Source organism: Gymnodraco acuticeps, unplaced genomic scaffold (assembly GCF_902827175.1).
Source record: "Gymnodraco acuticeps unplaced genomic scaffold, fGymAcu1.1, whole genome shotgun sequence".
Classification (NCBI taxonomy): Eukaryota; Metazoa; Chordata; class Actinopteri; order Perciformes; family Bathydraconidae; genus Gymnodraco; species Gymnodraco acuticeps.
In genome coordinates, this window is record NW_022992258.1 from 389,907 (window position 1) to 417,119 (window position 27,213).

The following is a 27,213-nucleotide window of genomic DNA, read 5'->3' on the forward strand; positions in this document are numbered from 1 at the left end:
CATCATTTTTGAAAGCTCTTTTACAATTCCAGTTTCCACGTGCAAAACAGCTCCCCAAGGAAGGCAATTCAATCATAACAAGATACCCTCCCTGTCTGGGTGTCTATAGAAATGCCATCAATACATTTGCTGAGAGGCACCATGCTGCTGCTCTGCAGATAATCCTCTATCATTTTTCATGTAGCAGGTTACTGCTCTGACATAATGCTGTCTCTACTGTTATACAAGTCCAAAGGAAACTGAATTGTTGTTGACTGAATGACCTATGATGATCTTGGTAATAATATGGCTTTCTAGAATGTGATAGATTGCTTTGGCTGAAATGAAATGTACTGTAAGTGGAACGCCAGCCAAGTCAAGATAAAGTATTTTTCTTTGGATTATGCTTTAGACTAGAAATAAAAACTGGATTTTTCTTTACATTTCTGGTGCTTTGAAAACCATCTCATGGCATGTCAGTGTATCTCATTCTTAGTCTTTCTCTTCTTTCACACTCTTTCTCCGTCTATATTCACAGGTCTTTCAACCATGTCCTCCCTCCTGTCCCTGGCCTGGGTGCTAGCTTCTTACCACAAACTCCTGCGTGATTCACGTGACGACCAGAAGAGCATGAGTTACCGAGGTGCCCTGGTGCATCTGTTCTGGCGCCTTTTTACCATCTCCTCACGGGTGATCTCCCTTGCCCTATTTGCCTCGGTTTTCCACATATACTTTGGCATTTTTGTGGTGCTCCATTGGTGTGCCATGGCTTTCTGGGTCATCCATGGCGGCACCGACTTCTGCATGTCCAAGTGGGAGGAAGTACTGTTCAACATGGTGGTGGGGGTGGTCTATGTCTTCTGTTGGTTCAATGTACGCGAGGGCCGGACGCGGTACAGAATGGTGACCTATTATACAGTAGTGCTGTTAGAGAACGCCATCCTAAGCCTCCTTTGGTATGCGTATCGTGACCCAGTCACCACTGACGCCTATGCCGCTTTTGCCCTCTGTGGTGTCTTCCTGTGCTTTGCCTCAGGTGTGGCCTGTATGGTTCTCTATTACGGGGTCCTACACCCCATGGGCCCCCGGCTGAGGGTGCTGGCCAGCTCATGCTGCGCTGAGCTTCTTTGGGGCCTTCCATTACCCCCCGAGGCCGAGCCCATGGCTCCCACACCTGGACCGCGTGGTTCTCAGGCCACCCCCACACGGGGTCTGGCAGGGGAATATGAGGAGTCAGATGAAACACCCACGGACACCTGCCTACCGGTTTTCCAGGTGAGGTCCACAGAGCCTGTGGATGCCACTGGCAGGCCCATCCAGCCCGAGGGTCCTCTCATTAAGATAGACATGCCCAGAAAACGCTACCCAGCATGGGATGCACACTTTGTGGATCGGCGCCTGCGCAGGACCATAAATGTGCTGCAGTACATTAGCCCTAACGCGGTGGGCATCAGGTATAGGGACGGTCCACTTCTCTATGAACTCCTGCAGTACGAATCCTCCCTCTGAAGGCATCTTCTCCCACAGCTCTGCCAACGTCCTCTTACACACTACGATGCACATACTTATCCTTTCTTGGACTATGCTCTTCCTCCTCTCCAGATATTATCTCTTTCCATTTGACACACTGCTATCTCCTTCTCTCCTCTCTGATCATTCTATTTTCCTGCAAGAGATGTGTGTCGAGACGGTCGAAACACACAGCCATGATTTATTTTTGGAAAAGAAACATACAGTACAGAGATCAAATCATGAACCTCCAGTATCTGATACAGAAGAATCATGTAAATCCCTCTACATTGATATAGGAGGGTTCTGTATGCGTGTGTAGATAAAATATGAATGTTTCATTATGAAATGTGTTTAATACATTATACTGTATTGGTGATTCAACCTGTGAATACTTTTGAAGGGCATATTGTATGTCCCTGTGACATGGGACTGGCGCAAAGGCTGATGGGAATGATGGAGGAGAGTCTCAAAGGGGGCAGGTCTTTGCACATCCCAACATTTACTGCCATTCTTTATGTAAATGATTGTACTGTATGATAATGTTTACTAATTCCTTAGCCCGTGAATTGAAAAGCACTGAAATCGCGATACTGTAAATAACAAAAAGGACACAATCAAAGATATGTCCAGAAGAAGCACTTCAAAATGGATTATCCCTCTGTGAGCCATACGTGGCTCAAGTGGAACCTGGCCGTACTATTTTTGTTCAAAACCCTTAATCATAATCGCATCATGTATGGAAGGAAAAAGAAGCACACCGACCTTCAATCAGTTCCACCCACATATATAATTTCAACAGTGCAGATTGCCCTCCAGTGGAGGCGAACTGGAACGGCATGCCTTACATGGTTATTTTTGCCCGTAATTGTGACAGCACAAATATTAAAGAAAAACACAATGAAAGGAAAGTAGAATGTAATGGAAATGAGCACAACATTTTCTGAATTGGTGGGTATATCATAATTAAACATTCCAATGACTTTTTTAAAGATTGTAGGGGTTTAGTAAAGGGTAGAAGGGTATAAATGTGTTAACACACATTTTTGTTTGAATTGCAAAGACAGCCTTCAAGGAATCCTCCACCATTCCCTTCTGAATCCTAGAAAGTACAGCCTCCCTATTTTGTTTTCTAATCAACAAATGTTAGGGTTGATAATATATGCTTATCGGGTGCAAAGACTCGTAATAAGTTCTTTAAAAAAAAGACAACTAGGAGAAGATATTTCTATGCTATTATACTTCAGTGCGTTTTTGTGTCCTCATTTATAGTCATTGATACATTGACATCTATATTTTGCCAGAACACAAACTTTTTACATAACAACAATTGTTGTGCAGTGCAGTGTTAAAAGTTATACTCCTCAACATCAGTGTGCCCTCAAGAGTTTATACTCTAATATGGGTGTACAGGTCAACTGTTTTGGCACTGCTAGTGCAGTTGAAACAAAGCCAAATTGCATCTTACAGAACTGTCTTTCCATCGTATCTGCCCCCTTGAACCAGTAGAATGAGTCCTTGCTAAACATTAACATATATAGGCCTGCTGTAAAGTGAGTACACACAACATCTCCCAGCTGAACCTGCGGGAGTTCTTCACTACGGATACACTTGGGACGGCCACTGTATTTACTCATGACAATAATGAAATCAAATATTTAAAAAAAGATGCCTTCGAGGTCAAAGGAGTTTGACTAAAACTCCCAGAGAGGGCTACTAAACAATTTATTTAAAAAATGAATGCATTTCATACTCCAATTGTATCTATTTACTCAATGATTCATCCAAATATATAATGTGTGTTTTCTACATTGTTTGGCATGACGTTAGTATGAGGCATTAGTACCAATGCACCCAACCAGGGATGACCAAGAGCCCTACGCAAAGCAGAGATTCCTTTCTCCTGGCTCACAGGCTTTCTGCTTAGCTGTGGCCAAATGTGCCTACTAACATCGTACTGTAAAAGGCAGATGCCACGTTAAGTCCAGGCCAAAGGTGAGAGGGGGTTTTTGCCAGGGATGGAAATGAACATGAGGACAGAACTTGAGAAAGGTCTTAACTGAATTATGCTGTATGACTCTTCGTATGCTTGTGTAAGAAAGATGGGTGTTTTATTGTTAGCGCGTGCTGTGCAACCTACAGTTTGTGTTTGGGATTTAAGTGTGTTTGCGTGGTGGTGTGTATGCATGCGTGTCATGTGTATCTCCTGAGCCCTTTTCCACAGTTCTGTCCTCTCGCCGAAAGTTCGGCTCCACCCTTGGTTGCTGCTCTGCCCTCTTCCCAATCCCTGCGTTGCTGGGCCTTGGTGCACTCCCATGACACACTCTCACACTTTCTGGTAACTGAACAACGGGGTTGAGGCTGAACAACTGGAGATCCTGGCATGAGAACATGCAATGAGGTACACTGCCATAACCAAGAGCTTCAACATCCAGGGTCTGCCACCCTTCAGCTTAAAGCGATGTTCAGCCCTGAGTAATATTTAACTGTTGGGTCAGCTAGGGTGGAGCAAACATCCAACACCCCATATGTTTTGATATACATGAGTATGCAAACAACCAAGTTGTTCATTGTTTACCATAGCAGCCAGTAGTTCTCTTTGTTGTAGTGAATTAACAGCCATGTTAATAGCAAGCCAATTAATGTAAAAAAATATTGTTGGACTTAAAAAAAAAAACTAAGCAAAACAGCCAATACAGGGGTTCCTCAGGACCAACAACCAAGACCACTATACCAGCTGACTCAGGGGTGTCTCAATGCAGTTCTCATCCCCAGGCATGTCCTCCATTTTTTCCTTACAAAATTGCATCCTGGACCACTGGGATTGCACCACTTAATTATGGTTTGCACCATAATAATATTTGTTTTAATGGGAATGGTTGCTCATTCTTATTATTGGTGGGGGGATAGGCCGTTTTTTGTGGTAGTTGGCTGCCTGGCAAACACTGCTGACATTTTACAGACATGGACATAAGTCCAAATCAGGTGCAAATACACTGTGATTAATTCATTTTTGTGCGGGTGTGTTTGTGTGGGAGTACGGTAGTATATATTATAACAACCAAGATTATGTACAATTGGGCTGCATTTCATCTTGTGGTGCTTAATGTTGTATAATGCAGAGTATTTATGCTTGCTTAGCTGTGTCATATGAATAAAAGTAATTACAGTTAATTACATTGTTGATTTTAATTAAGTATGTGAAGAGTCTAAATGTACAAGTCTAGATTTTTATGAAACATGCAGTATATTTTACTTATTTCTACAGAACAATCACATTATTGCCACATTCTGTGTATTTTTAAACAAATTAGCTAGAAGCCCAATAAGTGGGTTTTAATTTAGTATTTTTAATGTTTTCCTTAATTATACACAGGTTTCAAAAGCTAAGCTACACAAGGGTTGCATTTGGAAACGTTACCAAATAATATTATATTTGGCCGCCACACTTTACAATATGAACAAGGTCACAAAGAAATCCCCTGTTTCTGTCAGGTTACAAGCCCACATCTTTCAACTGACACAACGCACAAGAGTGTTTAAGTAGCAAGCTTGTTCTACTCAGTCCTTGTTGTGCCTTGTTACTTTGGGTGCTTCAATCCAGCCATGGCAGCCAGGCCCGCAAACAACAATGCCAATTTGTTTCTTTACTTGTTCCATGTGCCAGCCCACTCATCAAGATGGTGACAACACCAAACAATATTCTTCCTGTTTGTCTCTCCAAACCAAATCAAGCCAAGTTCTCAATTTTGTCACCTCATTTGACAACTCCATTTAATCTTACTATTTCATTTAAGTTGACATCCACAGTTGCACTGTTTCCTCGTTACAGTGTTACAACTAATAACAGAGTGAAAGAACCAAGTGGTGCGTATGTCAAAGACATGGGAGGAGAAGTAAGGCAATACTGAACACCTTCTGTACTTGAACGTGGGGTTCCTCATCTATATTACGTTGGAGCAAGCTGAAATACAACAGCCCCAGTTAATTCAGCAAGTTACAATTAGCAGTTTGGACTAAGCTCTAAAGTGTTAGTTTTGGACTGTTTGATGGAAACTCTTAACAGATGCCAGCCACGGTACCGAGCGATTTGGTCAATGATTGTTTTGTACTTTTGTCTATGCCTTTACATCTACTTCTGTCTTGCAATGATGAATGATTTGTGGTGCCAAGACGTAAAGTTTCTGTGTCGTTTGTCTTGTGTGAAAAATACATCCTCTAGCCAAAACAATAATGCCTGCAGTTGGATTTGAACGAGAGTCAATGATGACAAAATGCGCAAAAAAAACATTTATGTTGCATAAATGTTGCTTACAATGTAAGGATTAACAGGCCTGATCACTATTTCACTTTTAAATAACCTGATTTTCTTGTTTTCCTACCACCTCCCAGCATGCCTTTGGAAGTCATTGTGAGGTGACCCTCAACATTTAGCATGTAAGTGCTCTCGACTGCACAACAAACCCTCTGATTTCTGCATTAATATGTAGCAGCAGGTCAGTGTCTGTACCTTTGTGTCATGACTCATGGCCATCTCTTTGACCACTGGAGCAGTATGTTCAGAAGATAAAATGGTGCATTTTCTTCTTTTATTTTTGATTCCGGTTTGATTTATGTTAATAACCTGGTGCTGAATAAATACATTTAAAAAGGTGCTACTACTGTGGACTGCAGTCCACTTTTTAGCTTTCTGATAGCATAGCCTTCCAGTTGACTGAGAGGGCCTTCGCCCCACATACTTGCAGTCTCAAAATGCTTGAGCGCTAGCACCTTACAGCCACATAGTTTACAGCAGACTTCAACTCTCAATGGTGCCATTTTGATTTCCTAACTTGCTCAAAAAACGAGTGACTCTCTGCATTTAATGTTTAATATACTGGTTTAAGCATAGAGTATGTTTTTCGTCTACTATGATTCAATCTGCACTAGGATTTTTTTATTTCTTTTCTCTGAGAGAGAATGAAACTGGCAGATAAATGCATCTTTATGGCAGACGAACAGGATCACAAATGCTACCTACTGGAGTTTGGGTTAAAAAAATAGAACGTGATTGCTGTGTTGTAAATTCCTGTCATCTATATGTCCTTAATCTGTGTGTATCTACTTTTTGTTGTTATTGTAGAATTGGCTGTAATATTTTTGTTTAACATGGATTTGATATTCCAATTAAGCGACTATGGTTGTTATATTAATTGCTGCTGATTTTTGAAATAGTTATCAAATTGTGTTGGGAAATAATGCTTTGTTTATATTCAATCAATTTCTAGATTGTGTTAGCTTGTTGGTGTATTTTACAAATCAGGATATTTCCTAGACCATTATTATTTTTTCCAGGGTATTCCAAATGTTGGCACAATGTCAGAAAGCTAATTTGCTACAATCTGTAGCATCTTTATGAAAGTGTACTCATACAACCAATGTTTTAACTGAGAACATAAAAGGAATGGTTTCTTTGTTGTTGTTAAATATAACATATTACACTGTTTAATGGAAACCCTGTTCTTTAAAAAAAGCAAAACTGATGTCCTTTTTTTGGGAACAATATGAATATTATTAATAACATATGGTGCTACGGTTCTTTTTGTATGTTTTGGTTTTTAGATGAAAAGAGAAATATTATGCTGAAAATGTAATGTTAAGCCTTACTGTAGATTCATATATCAGACTGTTCATCCCAGAAAAGAAAAATAAATATAGTATTTAAAAGTGCATTTTAGTACTGTGTTCACATGCACAATTCAACATATGAAGGCAGATGCAAAGATGTAAGCTACTCACCTTAATTGTGTTCTAATGTGATACATTCCAGCCTCTGTATATTTAGCAGATAAAAGGCCTCCACACTCACACAGGTGTTTTTCATTTAATTTGAATATACTTATTCAGGTTGAAGTTGTGGTGGGGATTACTGTGATAACACCAAACACAGAATGATGCATTAATCAAAATAATGAAAGTGAACATTTTTAGAGATGACGATCAATCTGAGGAAGGTGTAATCAGGGACAATAAGTGAAAACACCTGCGTAGTTTGACTAAAGCTGTTTAAGATCTTTTAACATGAGTCCAATACATCACATAATTTTTGCTAATTATTTCACGATACCAACAATAATTATTATGGAATATATTTGGCACATTGGAATAACAGTTCAAATATAGGTGACATTTTCTTAATTGCAGTTGTAATTTTAGAGCCAATTTAGAAGGGTGTATTATTTTATTTGAAAAGAGACCTTTAACTTAACAAATTCAGACCTCATTAAATCACAAATGACCTAAAAAAGCCATCAAAGTGACATTTCAGGACCATCCCAAATCAATATTTTTAATGGCAGTCATTTTTATCATTTTATTTTGTCAGAAGTAAAAAGAGTAGGAAGAACACGGCTGAAACTGATTTTATATTTGTATTAGTGAAACAAAGCAAAGGTAAGACTTATATGGGTGATGTGAATAAATACACACGACAACACAAAACAAAATAAATAGAGCACATGTTAGGTTAAATGGTGTATGGTGTGTGTGTACTGTATTATCAAAGGTGCACAGCAGTGTTACTACAGTGGAGTCATATGGTTTAAAGGGGGAAAGAAGGAAAGACATAGAGAGTAGTCAGGAAACAGCTTTCCTGACAGGGTTGGCTTATTATATCCCACTTTGCAACCATTTACAAATATTGGGTTTCATTTGTATCAGCAGTTATTTATTTTGTAAACCTTTTTTCAGTAGGTACCTTTTTAAGCATCCCCCAGGTGAACCTCATTTTTTTAACCATTTCATCAATTACACCTGTGCTTTTTCTTAGACAAGCCAGAAGCTTGAAATAGGTCTATACCTTAGGCTACATACTTTTTACACAGGTTTAGAAAAATGAAAGGTAAGCATGTGATATGTATACAAATTAAATACCACTGACAGTTACCTATGAGTACATAACGTAGCCTACCCTTTCTTTTGTTGCCACTTTGCAGCCAACCTTGTGAGTCTAGTCTCTTTTCCACTTTCATATCCTCTTGCTGAATGCATGTCTCTGTCTTGTTCACCCCACTTGTCTTCTCTCTCACTCTCTGTTGCAGTCATGCGTGTACAATCATGTCCTAGTAAATAGGGATATAAAACAAAAGCCGTAAACAGGCTGTCAGACATTGCTTTCATATAACATATTTATAGTCTCTTGCTCAGTGAAACACCTGCATTTGAACAGCTCAATTGTGATTTTAGACTTAACCTTAACAATAATACTGAAAGGAGTCAGAGCCTTTCCTGTTATTTAAAGTGAAAATGTCAGCTGTTGAAAAACAATATTGTATAAAGTTTTAAAATAATAAAGTAAAAGTGAGATTTGGTGAATTTAATTACGAGAATTGAGGCAAAAATGTCAAGTTCTGTCAACATTTCAAAATCTTCTCAAATATGAGTCTCCATAAAGCTGTTTTTAAAAAAGCATTTACCTTATAAAATAAAGTATTCAACGTTACAGCTAATGTTAATACAAGTTAAAGTAGTCAACTGCTGTTAAGCCAACCCTGCATTAGCTGCGCTATAAATTATAATCACCAAATATATACTCTGTCTGCATTAGGTGCTCTATAATTAACAAATATACGTTTTGGTCTGAAGTGAATCTCTGTCACTCAATACATTGCTTTTCTGTAATTACAATGTATATTATATTACCTGAAATTATGCCTGTGAAGTGATACTGAAGAAGCGCCTCGTCAAACTGCCTGGGCGGTGTTCTCACTATGTGTTCTCACAGCTGTTTTGGTTTGTGCAAAGCATAGCATGCTGGACCACTGTTCAACGCCCAAAATGGCGGCACGATTGAAAAGTTTTGCCTGTTTTATCCGAGTTTGTTTTCTTAACAGTCTACTGCTTTAGTTGTGTTCGCGGCACTGAAGCACACCATTCGCACACTGGTGTCACGCCGGTGTATAATCTAACACTTGCGGAATAAGGCAGATCATAATGACATTTTGCTATCAGCTCAAATTCGGACATCACTTTACCAATGCTAGGCTAGCCTAAGCTAGGCTAGCAAGCTAACTACTTTCAGATGAGTGCTGGTTAAACATATTCTGTAGATAGTTATGTGTTTTCACACCTTGCTCCCCACGCTGAACTGAATATGAAGAGGAGGACCTTTACATAGAAATGGAGGATGATGTGAAAAAAGTGAAAAAGGTAAGTCGGGCCATTGTCACAGCTAGCATTACTTTTTACTGCAAGTTTGCCAGCTAGCATGCTAACTTACTAGCTACTCATACCAGACTAGCTTAACTGTTTGCTGGCTAAGTTTATAATAAATATGGAGTCAATGTCCGCGAGCAGGGGCCAACATATCACGATAACATACTGACACTTTCCCGACTTTTCATTGAATACGTAGAGTGTGTAATTTACAGAATGAATGTTACATAAAGTTATCTTCAGGATGTGCAACAGATAGAACCTAAAAAAACAGAGCAACGTTTTACAAGAGCAGTGTAAAGTGTCTTAATTTATAATCAACATGAGCTTCGTGATCTGTTGTTGGTTCATAGTTCTCTGAATATCGACTTTGCATTGTTAGTTTTGTAGTCCAGATGTGCTATTTATAGTAACGTCCTGAAAACATCGGCAACTGGTGTGTTACTGTGGCTGATTGTGCGTTTGTTTTGGGTTGTGTTAACAGTGAGGCTATGGCTCAAAGAGAGTATTCCCCTAAACGTAATGAAAGCACAACCATGTGTTTTTCAGAGTAGTAACTCTCGTCGTTATGTGTAGGCGTGGGTCAAAGAGGATCTGTGTGCTCAACAGCTGTCAGTCTCAGTCATGCTAAGGGGAACCAGCATCCTTTACCCAGCTCTCACAGACAAACAGACACATACTGCCTAATGATCCCCTTTGATGTGGAGGCAGATCGGTATGTTCAGACACATAGCTGACATTTCTTTTATCTGACACAAAGGACATTTTCCCTCTGTTCTTCGTGTTGTTCACAGGAGGAAGGGCAGAACCCTCCAAATCTAAGCAGGACATTACATTGACAAGCTCTCACAACCTTAGCAATGCAGTGAAGTGTCTTATGTTAACATTAATGCTATGACTGTGCTGACGTCCATCATCTTTTCCATGTTATTTCCCATCCAATTCAATGTCCTCTTGATGTGAAGGGAAATTTGGACGGAAATGAATGGATATCCTTATGTTAATAGAGTTTGTTATGGCAAGGAAATGTTTTTGTCAGCAATTTTAACAAACCCAAACTCTGCCTGTGGTTGGATTAAGGCTCGTCTTTAAAACTTCAACTCAGAAAATGTTGATATGACTAAATACTTGTGGCCCCAAAACAGATAGATTTGAAGTAAATATATTTCAACGCCTGCTTGGCAGCATTGTGGTTTTCTGGAAAGATGGGGGACCAAATATCAGTAATACCTCTAATCTCAGTATAAAGTATTGTTTTTAGCTCTATGAAACTGGATAAGCCACATGTTTAGTACTGTCTTTAAGGGTTGATGCGCTTTACTTTTAGATTGGTGTCTCCAGTGCATACAGTTTCTGTATATGCCACTTGGTGGAGATAATGAACAACATTTTTGCCCAGATGTATTCTTGATGATATATTAAAAGCAGTATTAAAATATGACACAAGTGAAAGCTCAGACCCCTTCATGTGATGTCCTGATAGTGTTACTTTCACTTTGCTAAATATAAACTTATTTAAACTCAAACTGTCAGAGGTATCTGGAAAATGTAAGGATATGATTAGCTACTCTTTCATATATATTGTATTGGCTTGCTTTCAGACCAGCATGAGCAGAAGTAGTTAAAAACTGATCAAAATGAATGGGCATATATTAGGGATCGACCGATATGGCTTTTTCAAGGCCGATACCGATTATTAGTAATCAAGGAGACCGATAACCGATATTTAGAACCAATATACATTTGCAATCAAATCAGAAAATCTTGGTGTCAAAATGTAGAATAACACAAACTCCAACACAACTCAACACAACTTCTTTGAAATGCATTTAAGCATATATTATGTTTAATTAACTTTTAAACATCTTACAACTGGTTTCCTCTCTGTGCCCTTTTCTTTAGTGCAGTCATCTGCAATGAGTTAGAGAGAGAGACAAGAAGTGGGGCTGCAGGCTGACATGCTTAACTAACAATAATGCTTAATTTATTAGATCTGTCTATCTAGCATAAAATCCCAATAAACTGCTAGCAACTGCAAAACACTAGTGCTAGCTAATGTTTTGCAAACTATTAAAAGTGAGGCTATTAGAGTAACGTTAGTCTAGTAGCCTCACTTCTAATATTTTTCTAAACATTTGCTAAATACATGTTGGCTAGCTAATGAGCTTCCCATATCAACCTGAAAAACTGCAAGGCTCCACTCGCAGCCCCTCCCCCCTCCCTCCGCACCAGTTACTCCGCTGCGAGACGCTGCACACCCCCAACTCTGACTGACTTCCCGCGTCCCTGTGTAACTGGGAAACTGATAGAATTTGATCATAAGATCGTGGTGTTTTTGCAACTTCAGCATAGGGGATAGGGATGTTTATTGAACTTCGGTTTAACACATGTATGGCTCTGCCGCTCAGCGCTGCTGCTTGCTTCAGTCTGTGTCTGCGTTCTTTCGCACCTGCCTGTAATCTGAGAAGGTCCCGCCTCTCTGGCTGGCTCCCGCCCGGAAAATCTTCAGTAATAGCCTATCAGATAGCGCTGTGGGCGGGACATTGCTCGTGTACACTAATGCCCCTTTCACACCAGCGCTTTTTCAGCTCCGGCTCGGAGCTGGAGCCTGAAAAGCGCCGGTTTTTCCTGTTCACACCGCAGCGGCGCCGGCTCTTAGCTCCGGAATCCGGCTCACTTCCAGCTCCAAAAAATTGTCGGTCTAGAGACAAGAGCTTCGGAGCTAAGAGGTGGCGTCGCTTACGTCTCTCTTACGTCGAGGCGTGCAGGAAACTAAACCCACCTCCCCTGAACATGGGTCGACTGTCATGCCTGTCTACAAGCAGTAGTGCTTATAAACACACTTTATAAAGTCAGGCAACACTAACCAGGCTTCGTGTGATTCTGTTTATTTGTACCTTACTTTGACCATCCGTTCATTGTTATTGATCATTGTGGAGAGAGGCAGACGTTTTGTTTTGTATTATAGCAGCTGTCGGATGGAATCAATACATGGGCTGCACAGGTTGTCGTGTCCGACTATCACAAGTAGAATCATAATAAAAATACGCCGGTAAAATGTGCCTGTAGAAAACGGTTTATGCCGCAATAGGATAGCAATAGCAAGTAGTCAGTTTAGCTTCGGTTGCTATGCTAACATCACCCATTTTATACCAGAGAAACTTTCATAACAGCGTTGTGATGCCAAACAGCGTCAATTCAGACTGACACACATTCAGGGGAACTGGGGATATGTATCAGCTGCTTGTGTGAGTTGGACAGTGAATACTTTAGAGCGGCCGCAGCAGTGTGAGCTAACCGGGAGCTAACGGGAGAAGAAACTCCCGTGGAAGAGCAGCCAGCACTGCAGCGGTCGGTAAATGCTGCAGAAACACATTAATAAACATTGAACCACGGCACTCTGGAGCAAATCATAAGGTTGGAGAAGTCGTTATTTAATTTAATCTGGCTTCGTGTGATTAAAAGCAACACGATCATCGACCAGACGCAGTTCCCCGTTGTTGTTGTTGTGAGCACCGTAATGCCGTTGGGGAGCAAATCAGCGATGTAAACGGTGACGTCATGACGCAGCAGCGGCAGCACCAGTCGGGCTCTGGGCGGTGTGAACAGAGCGGGAGCAGAAAAGGGAAACCGGAGCTGAACCAGAAAAGCTCTAGCTCGGAGCTAGAAAGGGAAAAGCGCTGGTGTGAAAGCCGCAAGAGTGGTGACTGCAGCCAGAGAAACGGCCGCATCAGAGCCAAAGTTTTATCGGCAATTTGATTAAAAAAAAGGCCGATACCGATAATCGGTCAAATGCGGAATATCGACCCCTAGCATATATAACCATGCTGCTTCTTACATCTGGAAAGGCAGTCACAATGCCTCGCAGAAAACTAAACATGCATGTCGTGCATATTGAGTACAAATGGGACTTAAATTGCTCAAGTCCACCTGAACTTTTTTTTTTTAATCCTGACCATAACTGCAAAAGTAAGCCACAAATCATCCTCTCGTATGTTTCTTACTAAACAGACTTTAAGAAAAGGCATTTCATTATTTTAAAGTCATTCCCTTGGGTCAACTACTGTGGCTCTTGTCTCCCATTTCCCAAGGACAAGCTATTAAATGTTAATGTAGGTGTCTTCACGAGCAACGTACTTATAAATAATGCACCAGTTGTAGGTTGTGCTGTTCAATGGTTTGCCACAATTTGGCTCGAACTTCATCAGATTCTCTGCATTTGTGGTATTATTGAATCTGCAGTGTAAACAGCCTTGCAAATGTGACGTGTGGTTAGCATCGATGTGTATAGACCTTCAGTAACAGTCCTGAGTAAGTGATGCACAAAGGCAGCAATCATCACATCACAATCCTGGAGTTAGTGATTATCACGACATGTTCTTTTGTCCATAATTAAGTGAAAATAAAACTAGAAGTGTGTTCAGTTAGTGCTTCAATATTCATATGAACGCGCGTGTCATCACAGGAAGTTGTGGCTAGTCCGCTTCCTGCTCTTGTGCTTGAAACCAGAGGCTGACACACTTCCTTTCCTCTGCGACGGGTCCCGCCCCTCATGACGTTTGATCCTGTGTGTCTGTCACCAGTTGGCAGCTGTCACTGTGTGAGGGGAGGCAACAGGTGACTAGTGCAGACGGCGAGCGTAGCAGCATCTGTGGCCAGGCAGTGTGTTTGGCGTTAGGCGACTCTTCTAGCGAGAGGGTTCATGGAGACCGAGGTAGGCTTTGTAATGCTTTGAATCTAGAAAGGTGTATTGTATTAGGCATAATGTAATGGACAAACTCTATCAAGGTTTTATTTAATCGCATTCGCAGCACACTTAACTGAGCTCCTAAACAGTGCTGCATTGTTACCAGTTGATACAGGACATTACATTTAAAAGTAAAGCAATAAAGGCTTTTTAAATGGTATATTCAGTAATATCTTAAAGAAAATTCATTCTTTTGTGACTAATTTGTGATTTGTAATGTTAAGTTCCACTGCAAACACCTCCAGTTTTGCAAAGCTTTCTTGTGCACATGCTATTGTTGACATTTGAGTAACATGTATTGGATAACAGGGTAGGCTTTGCATCTGCTGTGTCTTACTTCTCAGCAACCATTCCGCCACGGGAAGCAGGCTCAGCATAAATTACAAGGCTTTAAAGAACCACACTCAACCGACGTTTTTCTGACAGACGTTACACTTTTAGCTTCAATTGCGTAGCCCATTGCATGTACATTATATCTAGGTAGTGGATATGAATAGTCCTGTATTCTTTATAACATACTGTTGCATAGAAACAGATTATGGCAATAGTTTATCATTTAGAGAGTGTGAAATGCTACATATCCACACATATTGAGTCGCATTTCCTTCTGCATTTTGGAAAGCAGCATGTGAGAATCATCTAATACGTCTCACCCTGCTTTCTTTGTCTTTATTCACCAGCCTGGTATCGTGTCTCCGTTCAAGAGAGTCTTTCTGAAAGGAGAGAAGGGGAGAGACAAGAAGGCCCAGGAGAAGGCCACCGAGCGCAGAGCACTCCACACCTTCTCACTCTCTCAACCCGACCACCGTATAGACCCTGACATCCTGCTTAATGACTACATTGAGAAGGAAGTCAAAGTGAGTGACTAGCAGAGATATAAACTCCCTTACCTCATACGCATAAATGTTGAAACACTATTCATTCAAGCAATGCTATGGCAATACGTTTGTGACTGTTCTTTCTTTTCCAGTACTTGGGGCAGCTATCATCAGTTCCAGGATACTTGAACCCATCAAGTCGCACAGAAGTGCTGCAGCTCATTGACACCGCAAGGGTTAGTATCTGAGAAAGAGCATTTCACTTCTTTGTCCACTTGTTGGTTGCTAATTTCAAAATAAATGGTTTTGTTTCTTAGATTGAACTCCTTTAATAGATTAGTTCTGTTCATGCAAAGACAGAACTAGTGTTAATTTCGTCAGCTATTTTTTTATTTAGTAATAGTCCTGTGTTAAATTTTCTTTTTAGTTTTAGTCATATTTAGTCACCTTCATCCTGTTTTTATTTAGTCAAGTTTTAGTCGACTAAAAGTCTGAGCATTTTAGTCTTATTTTAATCGACTAAAACAGTAACTATTTTAGTCAAGATTTAGTCGACTAAAAGTCTGAGCATTTTAGTCTTATTTTAGTCAAAGAAAACTAATTATTTTAGTCTACTTTTTGTCAATGAAAACTGTTGAGTCTTTTTTAGTCATCAGATTATATAGAACATTTCAGTCAAACTAGTCTAGCCAAAACCAATAATTTGTCATTTTAGCAAATATAAATAAATAAGATTATATATTGTCCTTATTTGATGAAAACCACAGGTTGAATGATTAAGAAGCTTTGCAGAGAGTATCTGGTCAGGTTTGTGGTGTTTTTACCTGTGTTATGGCCACATTGCTTCCCTTCTGATGAAACAATGCATTCGCTTTTTTTCTCCGCCTCATTGTAGCGAAAATGGTCGTTTCTTTCTCCCAAGCAGTGGTGGCTTTAGACTTTTTTGTTGTCAGTCATTTTGACGGACAGGATCGTAACATTTCCGTCATAATCCATTATTACCCGTCGAGTACACAATGTATCACTCACTCGCGCTCGCGTATTCGGTTAACGCGAGTGCGACCACTGCTCCCAAGCCCTGTTGTTGCCATTTTATTTTCTGTTAAATAAGGTCAGTGAGACCATGAGTTAGACTGGAGTCTTCCTGACCGTTCACAGTGTGCCGCTGCCCGGTGTAATTCAAATGTACCGCCACGCGCAGCACAGACACACAGCTGCTGCCCTGCCAGAGCACCGGAAATGGAACTGCTGGGAGAAAAACTGACTATCAGAGATGTAACGTTATCTTTGATAATATTTCGTCAACGAAAGTAAAGAGAGATTTTGGCATAATTTTTATTTAGTAAACTACATTTTCGTCTCGTCACTTTTCGTCAACGATATTGCATGATGATTTCGTTGCAGTTATTGTTTACTGCCGTCGGTGCCGTCTCGTCATCGTCTCGTTTTCGTCATGGAAAAAAAGGTCGTTGACGAACATATTTCGAACGCAGTTGTCAGATATGGCATTTATCATTTCCATCATGTCAGGGATAATTACCCTCTGCTCACGCCTCTGTGATTCTCAGAAGTCCCATCAGTTGGCGGGCCAGCTGACATCGGAGCAGGACGCCGTGGTGAGCTTGTCGGCGTACAACATAAAGCTAGTCCGGCGCGACGGAGAAGACATCATCCTGAGAGTGCCCATCCATGATATCGCTGCTGTGTCCTACATCAGGGACGACTCTCTGCACCTCGTGGTGATCAAAACAGGTGGACAACATTGTTTACATTTTAAAGATGTTCAAATGAAGTGGTCAAATAAGTCATGTTGTGAATTTACAGTAGAGAGGAGTCACCTGCAGTCCTGTTTAAACATGTTTTGTTTTAATTGTAGCCAACATCACATAAACATCAGGTCCATCTGGTTGTTTATTTTGTTGTCTTCTTTATGTCAACAAGTAATAATGAGGATATGATAATGTTAAATCCCATTAAGTGGTTAACTCATGTCTTTCTTGAGTAACTAGAAATAATTCAAAATGAGTTCGTAACGTAAAGGGTGGACCAATAATGAAGAAATATTTGGACTTGCAACAAATGAAAATTCTAATTTGACTTTATTATTCTGACTGACTGCGTATTTTTCTTTGCTCTCCAGCCCAGGAGTCGGGGGGTTCTCCTTGTCCCAGCTCGTGTCCCGATCTTAACAAGTCTCAGACCCTGAGCTCCTTATCAGAGAGTGGGGCTGTGCTCGTGGAAGTCTGCTGTCTGCTGGTGCTCGCTGTTGATAATAAGGTATTATTTTGCATCTGTGGCTACGCTAAATGAAAATACATTCCTCAAGTTTATTTAGATTACACAGGTGGCAACAATTTACTGAGGCTACTTTAAAAAGTGAATTGATTTTTGGCTCCAAGCCACCTACAGGGCTGTTTGAGAAGGTTTCCCAACAAACAAATACACCAAGTAAAAGTGCATACAAATCTATCGATAACAATGATTCAAAGATAAACTCATGGAGCCTTTTAAAAGTGGCATAGCACAGAAGGTCAACTGCAGCTAATCCCCAATGGTTTAAAATGGCTTAGCTAAATTAAACTATGCAAGAAAACTCTCACATGTATAGTTTTACAAGATGTGAAGCTAACGATGACATTGTGAATATGTATCGGAGCACTGTCGTAACTTGGTTCCTGCAGAATGTTGCATTTATAGACACTGTGTTTGTCTTCCAGGCAGCAGCGGAGGAGCTTTGTCTCTTGCTCAGCCAGGTCTTTCAGATTGTTTACACGGAGTCAACCATCGACTTCTTGGACAGAGCCATTTTTGATGGAGCAACTACACCTACCAGACACCTGTCTCTATACAGCGGTAAGGGGAAAATAGGAAACACAAACTGAATGGGACTAGTCATTGTCCTTTAACAAGTTTATGTGTTGTTGATTCAGAAATAATCCTTTTAATTATTCACTTGTTTTTTATTTTGCAGAGGATTCTTCAAGCAAAGTGGATGTTAAAGAGTCCTTTGAAGGGGAAGCAGGCACATTGTAAGAACACAGTTGAGTCCTACTTTGATCATAGGTTTTCAGTTGGACACAGAAAGAATTTGACACGTTTGTTTTTATCTCTCAGTCCTTTCCAGGCATCTATGGAGGCAGAAGGAAGCTCCCCATCAGCGTCCACCCCTGCTTCCCCTCAAACGAAGACGGCGAGTGAAGGAGAGCTCAGCACCACCGCTGCAGAGCTGCTGCAGGACTACATGACCACAGTATGACAACTTCACACCTTTCTGTACATGAGAACATTTTCCCAGACTGTGATTAAAATAAGTCTCTATTTTAATCTCTTTTATTTTCTGTTTAGCTGCGGACAAAACTATCATCACAGGAGATCCAGCAGTTTGCCACGCTGCTCCATGAATACCGTAACGGTGCCTCCATTCACGAGTTCTGCATTAACCTGCGGCAACTGTACGGGGACAGCAGGAAGTTCCTTTTACTTGGTACGACCACACTGTACTCCCATTAGTTAAGAGACAAGGATGTTGGGCATCATGCCACAAGACTATTGTGATGCTGTGGTCAAACCGGCACCATTTCGTCTCCCCACATGAAATCGTGAGATGTTGTAAAAAAACACGTGGATAAAACTGCCAGTAGCACACATTTTTTACTCAATATTTAAAAAGAAAACACCTGTGTTTTATATCAGAATAAATGCAACAGAAATGTTTTAAAGTAGGGCTGCACAATTAAGTGGAATCACAAGATGCAATATCTTCTGCAGAGACATTCCTATTCTACAGGCTTTATAGAAATCCTTGTTTGCTACAGATCCTTTTTCAAAAATCACTTACCTTTTTAATATTATTAAACAGTAACCGTATGCCTTGTAATCTCTCGCTGCAGGCCTGCGCCCCTTCATACCAGAGAAGGACAGCCAGCACTTTGAGAATTTCCTGGAGACCATCGGTGTGAAGGACGGCCGAGGCATCATCACGGACAGCTTCGGACGCTACCGCCGCACAGCAAGCTCCGCCTCCGACTCCACCACCAACGGGAACGGCGCGGCAGGAGGGAGCGAGGCCTCGGACGAGGGCCAGGAGGCCTCGGAGGGGGACGAGTGGGACCGCATGATCACGGACATCAGCAACGACATCGAGGCCCTCGGCTGCAGCATGGACCAGGAGGGCGTGGCCCCCTGAACCAGAGAACACAGGGGGACACTGAGGAGGTGAACAAGTAGGCATGAGCTGAACGGATCAGATGAAGGGGGTCCGAAGCACTGACCTAAGAGTTTTTTTTTGTTTATTGTATTTTCCTCTAATTATCAAGAGGACGTTCCATAATCCCCACGCACTCAAGGAAAACCTCAACCTATCACCACGAAGAAAACAAACATGAAGTCAACAAATGCACTTATGCTGCAGACATTAGGCAGTCAGTGGGCTATTTCTGCATTTCAGAGGATTTCAGAGCCTCTGATTTATTTTGAAAGTCACTTGATTTTGTACTCTTTTTATTGGCAGTATCTGCCACGGCTGTCGGCATTGTAGTGAAAATCTCCAGTGATTGAGAATATTTCCGGCTGTTTTTTTCAACGTCTCAAAGCTTGTGTGCATGTTTTAGAAGGTAAAGACTGAGGCTGTATCGGTGTGCTGTTGTATTACCATTAGGTCAGTCAGCTTCATCCACCAGGAGAACTTTCATTTATTTCACATTTGTGTGTCGCTGTGAGAGTGGAACATTTTGATATATATATCATTTTTTCTCATAAGATTTGTGTATCACTTAACAGTACACTATCATTTTTTTATCAGTGTTTACTCTTATATATATATGTTTGCTTTATTCAAACTGACCAAGGAAATGCTGTACCAACAAAACATTCTCAGTCAATCCAAGCGATTGAGTGGAATGTATTTGACACAGCCACTTATGGCTGATGTAAATGTATGATTTCTCCTGCAGGTCATCTTTGTTATGTCACCTGATATTACATGTATCTGTCATTGTGCCTTTACACTGCAGTACTGCTGCCGACTGTCTGCCACACAGACAGGGAATTATGAACTGTAACTACAGTTGTTGAGCAAATCATGGTTATTAAATAACAGCTATTTACACTGACATGTCTGTTTTTCTTTACAGCGCTAAGCATTAATGAGCCTTTTTATTATTCTACGCTGCTGCATTATAAGCAGTTTGAAATGAGGCTGTGCTGTGTATGACTTTCATACACCAAATCTGACCCGAGACGCGAAGGTTTAATCTGATTATGATCCTCTCTGACTGATCATGTGCTTGGATGCACGTAAGCTGCTGTGAAACATCAGTGAGTTTCATCAAAGCAATCATGCCAGACATGCCCTACAAAGTTGGGGGATATTTTTGTGAGTCTTGGAAAATTGGCAAGAAAAATGGAGCTCATTCCAGCCTGTGAAGCCACTCTGGGATTTTAAAACATTTCCTTTACAGATCTACTTTTTATATGATTTTAGAAAAACTGGAATGAGTGGTCCGGATGGAGCAGAGGGTATAGGAGTGCATGTGCAGACTGCAACACTACACCTGGGTTCAAATAGCTTTGGCTCTCGACACTGTCTGCCTCAAACAAAAGGATGATCTAACCGAGCAAATCCTCTCATCACACAAGCAAACTATTCTCGGTTAGTTTCTGAGAAAGTCTCGGCACTGTTTTGGTACATAAGTAGAGTAAATTATTGTTTTTGACACAGCCTCTGTAATCGAGCTATGTTCTCACAGAGCTCGGCAGACTGCTAATTGGCCGACTGTAAATTAATCCAGATTTTAAACAGCAGAATGAACCATGGTGCCTCGTTTGAAGTAGGTCATTATTAAATAGATCTGTTTGTTTAAGTCAGGGGTGCCCAACCTTTTTTTAACCGAGAGCTACTTTTAAAGTTGCCAGTCTGCCGAGATCTACCAGGCCAAATAGAGAGACGTAGCCATTACTGACAGCCTACTACCAGGTAAATACACACTTCTACTTGTATACAACTGACCTTTGTACGATTAATACTTCATAAAATACTGCAGATCCTTTATCTTACCTCTTTCTAATCTACACACATACAAGTATTTAACTGAAGTCACACAACAGTGTTGTTGATACAGAGTTGGAGTTTATTCACACGTCACACCACAGTGGGTAATGTTTTCAAGAAACATTGAACAGTGCTGCCACATATGACACAGGGAAAAAATAAAAGACTCTGAACCCTTTCTTTGCCATTATATAAAAATAGTGTTGCTACAAAAGTATAAATGAGGCTTACTAATAAGACAACTCAGATCTGAAGCTACACAGGAATCTGCTGCCAAAGTGCAATAAAAAGACAACATTAATAGAATCAAACCCTTTTTTTGTTGCATTTTATTAGAGTATAAAAAGAAATGCCTTTAATAGGATGCCAGCAACACTAGTTTCTTAACCTGAATTGATAATAGACTATAATCAATTTAAGTTTGCATTCTTATACCATTTTGTACAATAATTATAATGAATAAGTTCAAACAAACTAAAACTTACAGCTGATTAATAACGGTATCCAACTTGAGTTTTTATTATATCAAAAACCTGTTGAAATGCTACCGTTTTTTACTGTCCCCCAAAAGCGCATCGGCAGCCTCCAGGAATGCTTCTTTCACAACTTCGCAGTCTTTGAAAGACTTCATGTGTTTCTCAAGAACGTGACTGACACGATAAGGTGCTATGGTAGCAGCCTTGCTCTTGTTGGGCCTGGTGAAAATGGACTGCTGTGCATTTAGCTGTCCTTTCAGGCCCCTCCCCTTTTGGAGCGTAGGGCAGAATTAGGAGGGAATTCCGTCTCGTAGCGTTTGTGCACTGTTTTGAAATGCCGCTCCTAAATTACTTTTCTTCGATAAAGCTACGCTCGCATTGCAGATGAGACAGATGGACTTTGAATTGGAATAAATACAAAAATAATCATCCTCCCACTCGGAATGAAAATTATATATGTTTTGCTTCTGCCATAATTGCGGTCTTGTTTGTGTGCGGACTGTCACTCCTGTTGATACGGACAACGTTAGCGAATTAGTGCACTGCCCACTAGCCACGCCCCGACACATGGGGTCACGGCGGCCAATCACAAAGCTTTGATGCGTTCAAGTGCATTATTCTGGCACAGGAAGATTATGTTACAGGACATTAACGATAAAACAGAATATTGTTGTTCTATTTTTAGACACATCTCGCGATCGACTGGGAATCTCCCCGCGATCGACTGGTTGGGCACCCCTGGTTTAAGTCATTAAACAGATCCCATGCTGCTTTATAACAAGAGTATTTACCACAACTGCTGGAGCCCCTGTTGAGCCTCCTGTCACTTTGTGTGAGCATTCCTCATGAAGAAGAATACGATGGGTGTTGGCTCGTTTTAATGAGAAGATTATTGTAGTCACAAATGCAAACATGAGATTTAAGTTATAATGGTTATGGGATTAACATTGTGTAAAATCTGTAAATACAGTGGATTTGCATCTCCAAATGTATGTTTCACAGTTTAAATAAAAAACAATAGATATTAAAATAAGGGTTAATTTATGTTGTGGTTTACCTTAATAAGACTAAAGCCTAGCTAGCCTACCAGCTATAATTAGAAGTAAAAACGTGTTAACAATGGTTGAATTACTTTATTTACTGGGAAACTCCCATATGTATCACCTGACTGCAGTTCCCCTTAGTTCTACATAACTTGTTAACATATCCTGCACATTGTTTTTGTTTTCAGGTCAATTTAACATATTATAGGCATCTGTTCCAGCATCAACAGAAACATCGGATATACGAAGCCCGAAATGGCAGACAAAGTTGGCCACAATGTTGGAACAAATCTGTCCCAAAATTCTGATTAAACAAATTCAAAAAGCTTTAAATATATGTAAAAAAAAACCTCAATCTTTGATCCTCAATGAAAGGCCCACTAGCCTAATCCAAAATTAAAAGGAATCTGCAAGCAAGGGGCTTTTCCCCAAATTAATATCCCACATAGAAAGCTATGGTTTAATCTCTATTTTTTAGCTCCAGGACACTTTTAATAAATGTTCCTCTGACCTTATAAATCTATTTTCCAACAACAAACACAGTCAGAATCTGTGTCTTGACACTCCAGGTGGTTAATGGTGTGGTCGAGTTCAGGCCTCAGCAACGTGCCCTGTTCTCCAACAAAAACAGTGACTCGGCCCTTATTTCTACAACATCAAAAGTTAACTGACATTTCTGGTTGGGTATCTTCCAGTAAATCATTGATAAATTGGTCAAATGTATTTGCAAAGTGTCACAAATGAGAAAGTAGGAACATTTTGTTACCACACATATAGTTATCCAAAATAGGGAATAATCCATCAGTTAAAATGCTTCCTTGTCCTTGACTATTCTTGGTCTCTTCTCTGGGCTGTGGTTTCTTATATGGTCTCATTCTTACAGTTAATATTTGCTGAGATTGATCGATTCACTCCAACACAAAGTCTCGGCATGTATGCTGTCTGAGACTGGGATTGTCGCCAGTCTCCCCCTGCGGACCCTCTGTGAGCCTCCTGTCAGTCATTCATTGATGCTTGTTGTGTCTGCTGCTCAGTCAGGGTGAGAAGTGCCTCTCTGTGGTGTCACATCTGCTATGTTCCTGGAAGAGTATCGCAGCTACATTCCCAGAAAACAACTCTGACAAATGGTTAAGAAAGCAAGACTGCTCGCTGCTTTAAAATACATATAAATCTAACTGGAAGCTGTAACGTAATTACCCTTAAATTAAATGCACATCATACAGGCTACTGTCAAAATCTCCCTGAATTAGCTGTCTATTTTTTGCATCAGGACTGTGGTTTCTACACAGTATCTTCATGCTTCAGCCTAGGCGATAGTGCCAGATGTTATGCTAGTCAATTCATTTTGTCATGGAAATTAGAAGATGTAGGCATGACATTAATAAAATGGCAAAGTCCAGGAGGATCTGTCAGACCTTGAATCTAAACAAGCACAACGATTTTCTTGGTGTTTCTTGGATTGAGAAATTGTCGCAGTATTTAGGTAATTTAATAAGCTTTATAGAACAAGAGAAAGATATAAATCTTGATCACCAGCAAAAAGTCTACTATAGCCCCTTTTTGGCAGCCTTTCAGTCAAAAGGAGTTGTGGCTTTCAGCAGCGGTAAACCAACGTAAAGCTGGAGCTCATGCATGAACATCTCAAAGTCCTTCCAGTGTTTCCTCTAGGATGGAGTGCTAAGACTATGGGCATAGATATGTCTCATAATTATTTGTGTGAACATACAAATAATTTGTGTGTAAATATGTGATTTGTAAATGTAAAACAACATCCACAAATGCATTTAGAAGATTTGCAAACTCACAAATAAATGTGCAAGTGTAAAACGGATCTGCAAATACGCTAAATATGTTCACAAATAAAAAAAAAGATCTGTGAATATCTCTTTAACATTTACACCTTTCGATCAGGCATTTGTGAATCCATTTTGTATTTGTGGACCAAAAATGCGCTTGCGGATCTCAAATCTCTGCTCGTGGATCGTCTTTTTACACACACGGAATTTTGAGACATATTTTCCGCCGGTCTCGGCTAAAATCTACTCGTGTCACTCGGTTATTTTCGGAAACCACGTGATGTTCTGCTGATGACGACATTTCCGCATGATTTCAAAGTAAGAGCATGATGGTTTGTTTAATGCTCTGTTTTTGTATTATAATGAACAGTGGAACGTTAGATGCATTCTTCATCACCATACCTGACCTAAATACGGTGCTTTTCTACAGATTACTTTATTAATGCACTGGTAAGGTAAAATTAGGCCGATTAATAAGATGTGAAGTGCTTTGTAACTTCGACCCGCTTGACTGAATACACAACAAACAATGAAGAAAGAGTTTTATCTGGGCTGCTTCGCTGTCAGCTGCTCCCCCCGGGACCCGAAAGTGGCGTATAGCCTGCACTTCAACATCAACGAAAGTGCTCGATATATGCTATATTGAACCAATGACACAAACTAACTGTATCACTATAACATGATGATGATGGTGATGAAGAATGCATCTAACGTTCCGCTGTTCATTATAATACAAAAACAGAGCATTAAACAAACCATCATGCTCTTACTTTGAAATCATGCGGAAATGTCGTCATCAGCAGAACATCACGTGGTTTCCGAAAATAACCGAGTGACACGAGTAGATTTTAGCCGAGACCGGCGGAAAATATGTCTCAAAATTCCGTGTGTGTAAAAAGACGATCCGCGAACAGAGATTTGAGATCCGTGAACAGAGATTTGAGATCCGCAAGCGCATTTTTGGTCCACAAATACAAAATGGATTCACAAATGCCTGATCGAAAGGTGTAAATGTTAAAGAGATATTCACAGATCTTTTTTTAATTTGTGAACATATTTAGCGTATTTGCAGATCCGTTTTACACTTGCAAATGTTTTGTGAGTTTGCAAATCTTTTAAATGCATTTTTGGATGTTGTTTTACATTTATAAATCACATATTTACACACAAATTATTTTTATGTTCACACAAATAATTATGAGACATATCTATGCCCATACAAGACACGCGGGCCCAGCAAAATGTGAGCGCGGAGCACGTGGAATTTTGTAGTGTGTGCGCGTGCCAAGTGCGCCCCGCCAATATGTTGTGTCTGCCAGCACCAGTAAGGCTCTTGAGTTCTAGTAGCCTACATACAGTGGCTTATTATTATTTTAATAATAAGTGGCGCCGTCGCTATTTAACACTGCCTTCATGACAGGCCACTTCAGGTCCTCCAGAATGGAAAGGGGCGCAGGGATTACACATCTAAGATAAAAAGCGTCACCCCGTGCTCATGTCTTCACCACACTCAAAACCAGAGCCCTATAATGCCAAACCCTGCTGGAGCCAACTGTTTACACCAGTGCAGCGTGCACAGACGACAGCTGTATGCGGAACAAAAGTATTATGACAAAAAAAACCGAGGAGTTTATTTGAAGAAAGGTGGAAACCCAATGTATGTCATTCACCAAAGCTTTACCGACAAATTAAACATTTCGGGAATGTATTCCTTTTCTGGATGTTAGTTTGACGAGAACACAGACACCACTGTCATTTAAGACGGTCAATTATGAAGCTACTGACTAGCTACTGTTAGCCTAGCTTAGCATCATGGAAACAGAGGGGAGTAGTTTGCCTGGCTAGGTTACTTATTAAAGAGTTATCTACCAGTTTCTCTAAAGCTTAAAGTGACAGCACATTCAACTGGTTTCTTTAATAAGAAGAGAAATGTATAGTTTTAAGAGACATATTCATAATTTGAAGCTAAACTAATATACAGATGTTGTTAAAAGCCCAGAGCATCTCCAAAAAGAGAAGCTTTAATTGTTTAAAAACCAACAATGATGTATACTGCATCCCAACTCAAAAATAATTGTTGGTAAAGTGTATCTAATCTTCTTTATTTTAAATAAATCATGCTTCTTCCTGGATTAGGTATATCATATTTAACCAAACCAGTTTTAAGGTATGTTCCCGTCTATTATAGGCTCAGTAACACAAGATCAAGTTGGCAAACTTGGTGTTTTCTAGCCAGGTGGCTTATTGTTCAGGGGAACTGCAAACTGAGGCTAGGTATTGTGTTGGTTGAAAAGCAACTAGTGGAGTGAGAGATTAAAGCTGTAATTTTGCCCAAACTATATTATAGTATTCTGGGACACAAGGAGGGGCATCTCAAAGTCTAAACTCCTTTGCTTGTTGTGCGGTCTGTGCATTGTGAGTCTGAACATAGAAAATAGGTTACCTCCAATTATATGTCCCATTATAGTAGGACCCACATAATCATGCCATGAGCTATAATTCAATAAAACAAAACCATATTTTTCAGACAAAGAACGCCATCTCAAATGTTAACTTCCTGGCTGGAACTGAACAATTAGAGTAAAAAAAGAGCAAAGCTCAAC

General features: G+C 40.3%; 2 protein-coding genes across 2 annotated transcripts in view; both read left to right on the forward strand.

Moving 5' to 3' along the window:
- Nucleotides 1-7,160, forward strand: part of xkr6b (XK, Kell blood group complex subunit-related family, member 6b) — a 56,486-nt gene extending 49,326 nt beyond the window's left edge. The window contains exon 3 of the mRNA XM_034206910.1: nt 518-7,160. Coding sequence (XP_034062801.1) covers nt 518-1,488 — 971 coding nt within the window. The 3' untranslated portion in view covers nt 1,489-7,160. The remainder of the gene's footprint in view (nt 1-517) is intronic.
- A 2,229-nt stretch (nt 7,161-9,389) lies between these two features.
- On the forward strand, nt 9,390-20,357 carry ccm2 (CCM2 scaffold protein). The gene is made up of 10 exons (XM_034206939.1): nt 9,390-9,675; nt 15,109-15,285; nt 15,399-15,482; nt 16,815-16,998; nt 17,387-17,523; nt 17,964-18,099; nt 18,218-18,275; nt 18,361-18,496; nt 18,592-18,730; nt 19,137-20,357. Exons 1-10 carry the CDS (start codon nt 9,646-9,648, stop codon nt 19,430-19,432), a joined length of 1,377 nt encoding a protein of 458 aa, XP_034062830.1. The 5' UTR covers nt 9,390-9,645; the 3' UTR covers nt 19,433-20,357.
- The last annotated feature ends 6,856 nt before the right edge of the window (nt 20,358-27,213 follow it).